Source organism: Sesamum indicum, linkage group LG8 (genome assembly GCF_000512975.1).
Source record: "Sesamum indicum cultivar Zhongzhi No. 13 linkage group LG8, S_indicum_v1.0, whole genome shotgun sequence".
Taxonomy (NCBI): Eukaryota; Viridiplantae; Streptophyta; class Magnoliopsida; order Lamiales; family Pedaliaceae; genus Sesamum; species Sesamum indicum.
In genome coordinates, this window is record NC_026152.1 from 4,730,627 (window position 1) to 4,741,312 (window position 10,686).

General features: G+C 34.4%; 1 protein-coding gene across 1 annotated transcript; it reads right to left on the bottom strand.

The window, feature by feature from the left end:
• On the bottom strand, positions 1,177 to 2,861 carry LOC105167761 (U-box domain-containing protein 21). Its single transcript, XM_011087579.2, has one exon. It carries the CDS (start codon positions 2,620 to 2,622, stop codon positions 1,291 to 1,293), a length of 1,332 nt encoding a protein of 443 aa, XP_011085881.1. The 5' UTR covers positions 2,623 to 2,861; the 3' UTR covers positions 1,177 to 1,290.

Below are 10,686 nucleotides of genomic sequence, written 5' to 3' on the forward strand. Positions count from 1 at the left end.
CATATCATGTTTTTAATAAATTCGTTGTTAATTACCAACAAATGTACTCTCATTTCTAATTTCCTAGCTATTGTCATAATTTTTTGTAGTGTAGGACAAATTAATACCAACTATTACGATCAGACAAAATCAATGCAAAAGCTTAAATTTTACCAGAATTAATTACTATTCATCATAATTTTATTTATAATCAAAATATTAGCCATGATTTTAATTATAGTGATATTTTAACCTCGTAAAAAATAATAATTAATAATTTTTATGCAATCATAATTAATTAATATTTACTATATTTCTTTTACCTGACACCATAGTTATTATTGATGGAAAAAAAGTTATATTTGTTCTGAAGATTCAATTTCAATTTCTATTGCAGCTCTAAATAAAGAGTGAAGACATAATGGACTCATGGTGATTGATCCAAAACGTACCACGGAAAAGTCTGGGAGATGTTCAATTGGTACACTGACAGAGAAAATAGGATGTCTGAGTCAAAAATGTTGGGCCTATTATACATAGATTACTACAAAAATTAGAAGAAATCATTAAGAATCTATTACAAAAACATGCCCAAAATTCATCATAATAAAAAGAGATAATTACACTCTCCTCCCGAGATTTAATGTAAATTACACGTAGATTTACTGTAGTTTGAAAAAGTACATATAACACTACTGAGGTTTGCTTTCATTTAATAAATAAGTCCTCATATTAGTCAAACTTCACTGAATTTGCTGATATTAAAAAAAAATTATAAGAAATTCTATATTTATCCCCAAATTGACTTATTATTGTACTGTAGGTCAAATAAATTTTTTTATAATCAAATTACCCTCATACGCTTTCACGCATTAATAAATGAAATGAGGTATATTTTCACCGTTATAACGATAGTTTAGTTCGTAAAAAAAATGTTTGACCTGCAACAAGTCAGTAATAAGTCAATTAGGGATAGATATCAATTTTCATTCAATTTTTTTGTTAATATCAGCAAATTCACTAAATTTTGACCAACAGGAGACTTATTTGTTAGACAAAAATAAATTTCCAATGTATTAGATGTAATTTTTCGAACTACGTAAAACTTATGTATAATTACACAAACCTTAGAAAGGAAAGTATAACTATCCCAAATAAAAAATGTCTGGATTACTGCAAAGAACACCAAAAAAAAAATAAAAGAAAAAACAAATTGGACAAAATTGATAATCTCTAAGTATTGATTTCTTTACACAATTCCCCTCTAAAGGGAACAAAGAATAGTAATAATTGTCCTAACAAATCATAATATCAATAAGATCTTTTGAGATGCTTGAAACCCAGAGATGAATCAAAGCAATCCAGCTTGTCTCTATACAAATTCATCATTTTTAACAATTCAGTCACCTTCTCCTTTAATGTTCTTTCACCACAGCCAACTTGTAGCACCACCAGTAGCTTCTGGAAAGCCCCAAGCTCCACAGCCTCCACCAATGCATTTTCACTAATTTCTCCTAAGCTTAGCTTCCAAAGGGTTGAGATAGAGAATGCTGTCGCCGTATCTGACACACGCAGAATCTTCTTTACGAGTAATGGGATGGTTAACGCGTTGGTGTACGCGCTATCCCTTCCTTCTTCCAAGTTGCAAACAATATCCAACACTCCTAAGGCCTTCTCACACATGCTTTTATTACCATCAACAAGGATGTCAAGAATCAAAGGGATTAACCCCAGTTGGACAAACCTCAACGTGATCATGGGACTCTTCTCTTGTAATAACATCATGTTGTGAATCACCACTAGACATGCTTGTGTGGCTTTAGGGCAAATTGGTACTTTCACAATCCTAAGCAATGTCTCTTCAATGCCGTCAATCTCCACTAGTCCATCCACACAACCTTGATCCTCAAGAATCAGCTCTTTCAACACGAAAATTACGTTTTGCCTTGATGATAGGTCTTCGTCCTTCAAGAACGAGGTCATGCAACGCAGGGAAATTGCAGATTTCAACTTGGAGACGCCTTCTTCGCCTAGCGGAAAACTCCATGTCAATGCGGACAAGGTCTCCTTGAGCAAATTCACGTGTTTTTCTACTGAAAAATGAGAGAACATCTCGAACATATCCGCCAATGCTGACCCAATACCGTTGCCAATGATGCAACGCTTATTACGTTCACTTTCCTTAGCCGAAGTCATGATCTTAACAACCAATTCTTGGCACTTTTTCTCGTCTCCATCTTTAGCTGCAGCCGACATTCTTGCACAAACCTCAGAAACCTCATACGGAGTTATAGGAACTCGAGGGGTTGGGATCCTCTCAACTCCGTAGGACTTATGCTCGACGCACCAATCTTGGATCATCTTCCTCAGGGCATGATTTGGGATTTGATCAAAATTTCTCAAGACTTGATTGGTCACGGGGCACGTAAAGTTCCCCATGTCCATCCACTTCTCGATGCTCTCACGATCATACGTTATCCCGGTGGACAACGACACAGGGTCCTTCATTAAATCGAGGGAAATGGGGCATCTAAAATGAGTAGGAACCGTGAGTTCCATACCTGGCTTGATCCCTTCCGGCGCCCCTTTTTTTCGGGCGGCTCCTCCACCACGGCCGCCCCGTCTCCGCCATAAGAACGTCATAATAATGTAAAAGAAAATCAAAAACCTAACAAAAAAGGTAAGATTCTTGATCAACTAAGGGGAGAAAATTTGATGATGGGGTTATTTTTGTTGCTAATAGAACTTAAATAATTGTGGCTTCTAGTTTGTGATCATATTATATATGGGAAATGGACTTGTAGGGGTCAAAGACACGTTCAATGTGGGAATTAGGGGAAAAGAGAAACTCGGAATTAGGAAAGGTTCAAAATCGTGGGAATTAGGGCAGGTTTAACAACGTTGTAGTATTTGAATTGAATGTTTGACTGTTGAATGTTTGAAAATGGGAGTCCATTTGTTAGCAAATCACAAGGATAGAAAGAATAGAGGGGAGATTTTGACCTGCTGACCCAGTCAGGTTCAGCGCGGCTACTCGGTGTCTGACCAGGTTTTTTTGATTTATTGTTGAGAACAAGAATTGAAAATTCCAGATATGAGGTGTGAAGGCGACCCCAGCAGGAAATTTGTATACATTAGCGTTTATTTGGGTTTAATATGTAATTTATCTTATTATGATATTGCAAATAAGCAATTACCCACTATAAAAGAATAATAGCAATTTACCGTCTTATATTTTTTAAAATGAAACAGTTTATCTCTCTAGACAAGGAGGTAAATTACTACTTTATTTTTTCATAGCAAATAATTTGATCATTTACAATATCACAAAAAGATTCTTTACAATATTTATAGATTTTGTTTTATTGCACTGTTGCATAATATTATATTAGTACTGGTTTGATTAAAGAAGATGTCAGTCTTGGAGATGCAGATATTTTATGAGTTCCGTATGTCTAATACATACTGGCAAAAGCAATCATTTGTTAGTTGCTATTTAAATTAAACTCATAATTATATTTAAGAGATTTTCTCTTATAAATTTATTAGTATAATTTTATTGTTGATCTGGGTCCAGGTCACGTAGTCAAATCCCGAACTAGTGCTATAATTTCAGAAAACGTTAGATTTATTGAAAAGTCACCAATTAAGACCTTCCATTGCAAGATCGAGATCGAACACAATGAATATTATTCTAAAAAATAGTGTCCCTCGAGTCTAAATGGTTTTGAAGTATTTATAGAGTCATATATGTGTATTTTCATAAATCCATGTGCTGTTCGAGGGAAAGGAAGTGTGGCCGGGGGAAGAGATACAGAGAAGCTATAGGGTGTTGAGGTTTTCTGGTTTTGTTTTGTCAGTTAGGGTTCGATTTTCTTATTTCGGTTTCTTCAGCAATCTAAGTGTCCTTTTATTTAAGTTATAAAATCTCTGATCGTTTTCTTCTCAGAAAACAATATATCTCACTGGAAAACAATTATCCCATACCAAATTTGCAATCATTTGATAAAAAATGTTTGCGATTTGTTTACTAGACATTTGAATTTTGAGTGTTAATTTGTACAAACTAATTCGGATTTGATTTATTACATATAATTACGCTACAAAAAGTATAATATTTAATCATGGTTAATTGTAAAAATTAAAAAGTCATAGTAAATAGTCATTAACCATGGCATACAATGGTTGTTGGCTGGCTAAACATTTACCGTGACTCTATTTATCATGACTCTTAGCCATGGCAAATAACTTTTTTTCTTGATAGAAAATCTATGATTTTGCATCGATTTTATTTAGCCATGATTAACAAAAATTATTTAAAATAATTTTTAATCCATAATTTTTAAAATTATAGTCAATAGTCACTTTTGTTTTTTTGTAGTGTTAACAGGTCGAGCTTAGCCAAGTTTTTTCGTGTTTCGCGAAAATTTGAAACTTAACTCAAACTCTTATTGGTAAAAAATTAAGCTACTCAAGCACGACTTTGAATAAAATCTATTTCAATTTTACTTAATTAATTATCAACCTCTTAAAAACAAATTTTCAAGCTGGAACCTTGGTTAAACACTAGAAAAAATTTAATATTTAATTATAATTAATTATCATAATTTAAATAAATAGTTGTAGTAAATAGTAACTACTACTACCACAAAATGATTCACGATAAAAAAAAATTGAGTTTCCGCTACACTATAACCACGATTATATAAAATCAAAATAAAAATTTAAACTTTTACCATGACGAATCAATATTCATCATGGTTTTTAGCCTTAGAAAAAATATTTTGTCATGGTTTTAGCCATGACTAATATTTAGACCAAACCTGCAGAAACAACAGCTAATGGTTGTCGCAAAATCCTAGTTGATTTGTATTGACCATGATTTTATTCTTTCGGCTATAGTAATTAACCGTAGTGAAAAAATATATTTTTTCTAGTGGTTGTTGGCCGTGATTTTTATTAATGTGGATAAAATATTTATCATAACAAAATCATTTATTATGGCTCATAGCCATGAAAAAATAGTTCCACGACGGACAATCTAATTTTTTTGTGTAGCTATAATTAATAATAATTGTTTATTATAATTTTAGTCTATACACAATAAAAATATAGTGTTGAGCGGAAGGAAGGTATTGGTTAATTGAGTTGCAGAAAATAGATATAGAGTAGTATACAGAGCAACACCTGCAGAACTGGCTCTATGAAGAACAAGCGTGTTTTCCGATTTTATGTTTTTTATTCTTCTGTATAAAGCTCTTGCGTTTTTATAATTTGTTGCTGAGGTGTGTGCCACTTGGCGCTGAGTTGTAATGGTAGTTAGTTAGTTTGGTCTAGTTTGATATTTTTGTTGATCATCTTCCTTAGGAGTATTTAAGCCTCTGTACAAGGCACTGCAAGATGAATGAGAAAATATGCTCTTTTCTCCTGCATATGGCGTGTGAATTCTCTGTCTTTTTAGCACATTTCACTGTCATTCTCAACATGGTATCAGAGTCTTCCTTGTGGAGGTCTCTGGATATCTTTGTGAATGCGGCATAAGTGAGATTTGATTCTGTCATGGCTACGGCATATTATAGTGGCTCTTTGGGAAACGATGAAACGTCGCGAGGTGTTGCATATCCCGAATTTATACAGTTACAATCTTCAGATCACCCTGGGATGGTGATGGTATCAGCCTTACTCACTGGTAAGAACTACTTTACATGGAGAAAGCAGTGAAGCAAGCGCTTACGGCGAAAATGAAATTGAACTTTATTGATGGCACGGTGATTCGGCCTGCTGCCAACACAAATGAATTTAAGAGATGGAATCGTATAGATTCGATGGTCACAATCTGGATCCTAAACTATATGTCTAAGGATTTGGCATAATCATTCATGTATGTGGCGTCTTCGCGAGAACTTTGGCTAGAGTTGGAAGCACGTTTTGGCGAGAGCAATAGTCCTATGATTTATCAATTCCATAGAGAGATTGGGGAGGTAATGCAAGGCAACATGACCACCACTGAGTACTACACTAAGCTGAAAAGACTCTGGGACGAGCATATGTGCCTAGCGCCTACACCAAAGTGCATTTGTACTGGCTGTAGTTGTGGCATCAACAAGGCTATGGCTGATTTGATTGCGTCAAATCATTTGATCCAATTTTTGGTTGGTTTAAATGCAGTATATGATCAATCTTGGAGTCAAATACTCTTGTTAGAGCCTTTACCTTCAGTTACTAAGGCGTATCCCATGCTCCTTAGGATGGAAAAACATATGCAAGTTAGCCTAAGTAGCACGAAAATGAATAGTGGAGCTGCTTTTCAATTAAGGGGCTAGACTTACAAGAAGAAACAACCATCAGACAAGAGACATATAATATGTGATCATTGCCAGAAACTGGGACACACGAAGGACAGTTGTTTAAAATTGCACGGTGTACCTGATTGGTACAAAGACATAACAGAGCAAAGGAAGAAATCTAGAAGAAGAGGCAGAAGTTTTACTGCATTGGTGTCAAATGATCAAGTTGCCAGAGTTTTTGAGGGTAATTATCCAAACATAGAGAACGATTGTTCGAACAGAGATGAAGAAGCTGATGCAAGATGAAACACCTTTGGATCCCCTTAAAGTCAATTTCGCACAATTGGACAATTTTGCAGGTAATTGTGTGAATCCTCCCTCTGTGATTTCCAGTCACTGGATCATTGATTGTGGTACGACTAACCACATTTGTGCAGACATCCGCTTGTTTCATTCTTACACCAAACTCACTACTCCGTTGGTTATTCACTTACCTAATGAACATACACAATCCATTTCCCACATAGGTCTAGTGCATCTCACCATAGAAATTGAGCTTACACAAGTTTTGCATATCCCTATTTTCTCAGTTAACTTGCTCTCAGTAAGGCAATTATGTGCTTCCTTGCTTGTTCAGTTCAATTTTCTGACCTCTTTTTGTACTCTGCAGGACCAGAAGATTAGAAAAGTTCTGGCTAAAGCTCGTTTGATTAAACATCTCTATGTCTTAGAATCAGTCAATGTACCAGCAAGAATGTTGCTTGCGAATACTGAATGTACCTCTTCTTCATGTACTGCTGTCACGAGTGAAATATAACTTTGGCATCAGAGGCTTGGACATTTTGTCCAGAAAATTAATGAAACACTAGTAACCTCAGTTAGATTGCATTTCAAATCCTTGTGAGATTTATCCTCTTGCAAAAATGCAGAATTACCATTTGAATCTAGTAAAATTCGTTTAAAAATAGCTTTTTCTCTTGTTCATCTTGATATCTGGAGACCATACAAGGAACTCACTACGTTTGGATGCCATTATTTTCTAACTATAGTGGATGATTTCAGTCCACTTGGACTTTTTTCATGAAATTTAAGAGCTAGACTTTAGAGATATTTCAGAATTTCTGCAAATTGATTTCTACTCAATTCAATAAGCCAATCCATGTTATTCGCACCGAAAATGGCTCCGAATCTCTTAGCTCTGCATTCCAAAGTTTTCTCCTTAGCTCTGTTATTCTTCACCAGTGCAGTTGTGCTTACACTCCACAACAAAATGACGTTGTGGAGCTCAAGCACAGATTCTTTCTTGAAATTGCTCGCTCAATCATGTTCCAAACTTCTTTCCCTCATCGTTTTTGGGGGATAGTTGATGCTGATTGGGGGGGCTGTGCTGATACTCGTCGCTCGCTTACTAGGTTCGCATTTTTTCTTAGCCCTGCTCTCATCTCTTGGAAAACCAAGAAGCAGTGTACGATTTCTCGATCTTTCACCGAGGCTGAATACCGTAGCATGGTAGCTACAGCTTGCGAATTGCAGTGGATATCTTACTTGCTTCGTGATTTTGGTGTTACTATTTCTGGTCTTATTCCGTTCCACTGTGATAATAAAGCAGCGTTGCATATTATGGCTAATCCTATTTTTCACGAGCGTACGAAGCATCTTGACATAGATTGCCACATTGTTTGTGATCTTTATAAGGCTGGATTTCTTCTTCCCGTGTTTGTTCGAAGTAAGGATCAGGTTGTGGATTACAAATCCGCTGTCTAGCCCGGTTTTCTTCCTCTTTTGCGCAAGTTGGGCTTGTTTGCCTTCGCCCCAAGTCCAACTTGGGGGGGGGGGGGGGGGGGGAGGGGTGCTGAAATACAACAGTAAAACATGGAGCTACACAGCTGAAGGAATAACAGTGTATATACAGAGTGGAATACTTACAAAAAGAAGAAGAAAACGAAGTTGCTGTATATTTTCACTTCACGTATAAAAGTGTATTTTGTGGGTTTTTTTGCCCTCCCCCCCCGGCCCTAGTTGGGGGGGGGGGGGTGAGCAGAAGGAAGGTATTGGTTAATTGAGTTGCGGAAAACAGATACAGAGCAGCACCTGCAGAACTGGCTCTATGAAGAAGAAGCGTGTTTTCTGGTTTTACATTTTTTATTCTTCTGTATAAAGCTCTTACGTTTTTATAAGTTGTTGTTGAGGTGTGTGCCACTTGGCGCTGAGTTGTCATGGTAGTTAGTTAGTTGGGTCCAGTTTGTTATTTATGTTGATCATCTTCCGTAGGCGTATTTAAGCCTCTGTACAAGGCACTGCAAGATGAATGAGAAAATCTGTTCTTTGCACCTGCATATGGCGTGTGAATTCTCTGTCTATTTGGCACATTTCATTGTCGTTCTCAACATATAGCCCATAATAATTTTTTTTCTAGTAAAACTACAATTAAATACAAATTTTCAAGCTGGAACTTCTATGCTAATTTGTATGGAAGAATTTATATTTGACAAAATGATTCGGGGAAATAATTTTCAAAGATTTCGTATTAAATGAATTTAAATTTCATCTACGGTTAAAATTATTTTCGTCTATTACATTTTAGCTGAACTTCAAAATCATCTGTGCCTTTTCAGTTGACTTGAAATTAGTCCGTCAAATGAATCTTTGGTAGTAATTTTCAGCCGATTATGTGATTTTCCTAAATTATCTTTTTAAATGATTTTCATCCCTCACATTTTAATTTAATTACAAATTACATTTTATGATGTTTGGACACAGATTTGTTTGAAAAAAGAATTAATCTTTTTGTTAAAGACTTCACATAATTTAGCCAGAAATTAATGCCCAAAGTTTGATAGAAAGACTAATTTGAAATCAATTCAAAAAACAAATGAAATTTTGAAGTTGGGCTAAAATGTCAAAAAAAAAACAAATTTTACCTCATAAAAAATTATAGGTAAATCACATTTTGCCATCTGAATAATGTCTATCTTTATATTTTATCATTGAAATTTTTTTTTAATATTAATTTACTATCTTAACTTTCGGAAATTTGCACTTTGTCATATATGATTGTTTTTATGTTGATCTGTTTGTTGGAAAAATATCACATATTATGCACTGTATGTGATTTTTTTTCGACCGAAAACTTGATTGAAAAATACTTATAAATGACAAAGTACAAAGATTCATAAAGTTGAGATGGTAATTGACAAAAAAAAAAATTATTAGATGTCAAAATGTAGAAACGGTCAAAGTTCATATTGCAAAATATAATTAACCCTAAAATATAATTGAAAATAAGAGTTCAAGAAATTTAAATACTTTACACCGTGGAAAATTTTCTAGAGTGAACATGGGGTTTGTTGCTTGAAACGCACGCTGTTAGAGTTGACGTCTCAGTCACAATCCACAAAAATATTTGAATTTATCTGAATGTCTCACTACATATTTTTTTACAGAAAAAATATTTGAATTTATCTAAATTAAACAAAAAGAATTTTTTTTTTTTTTTAAACTTGAAACCGTCCATTTAATTGACGGTTTCAGTTCGTTTAGTTCCAGCATTCATTTCTGGTTTTATTGTAATAATATATTGTTTGCTTTAAAAATGTGGCTGTATTTTCAGAAAAAAAAAATTAAATACTTTTGTATTAAAAAATATTCAAAATCCCATGTGTGTTGTGTTGCAAGGAAAGGGAAACGAAATGGAGGATAAATCAAACTGTTCGAAATCTCAGTAGTCAATAGTAATTAGCCTTTTCATTTTCTCGTCTGCCTTTTCTTGGCCAATTATTCATGTGAATATGAGAAAAATGCAACTAAAACGTGAGAAATTCTCTGTCGGATTCTGACAGATCAATATGTCTTCTTTCTCCCTCGTTGTGTTCCCACCACCAACGATGTCCCTTTCACACTCGAAAACGTCATCGTGTTCGGGCGATCGACCCACGCGGCGCCCTTTTCGGACTCACAAAAATAACTAATTATGTGTTCCAAAAAGAAAAAGGAGAAAATTAATTATCCTTTTCTTTGACAAAATAAAAGGAAAAAGTATGAGTTTTCACCATTATTTCAAGGATAATTGCACTTCCTTTTATTAAGGTTTAATATAATTACATGTCAATTTTATATAATTTGAGAAATTATATTTAGCACTTTTGAAGTTTGCTTCTGTCTAACAAATTAGTCTCCCCGTTAATCAAAATCCACCGAATTTGCTGATTTAACAAAAAAAAAAAATAATTTATATTTATCCCCAATTGACTTATTACAGATTAAATAAATCTATTTATGACCAAATTATCTTCATACGTCTTCACGCGTTAATGCATATGAGGAGGTATATTTTCACCATTATAAGGGTAGTTTAGTCCAAAAAAAATTGTTTGACCTACAATAAGTCAGTAATAAGTCAATTGAGGGTATATATCAATTT

Coding starts and splice junctions, on each gene's coding strand:
- LOC105167761 (XM_011087579.2), bottom strand. CDS start 2,622: ATGACGTTCTTATGGCGGAGACGGGGCGGCCGTGGTGGAGGAGCCGCC.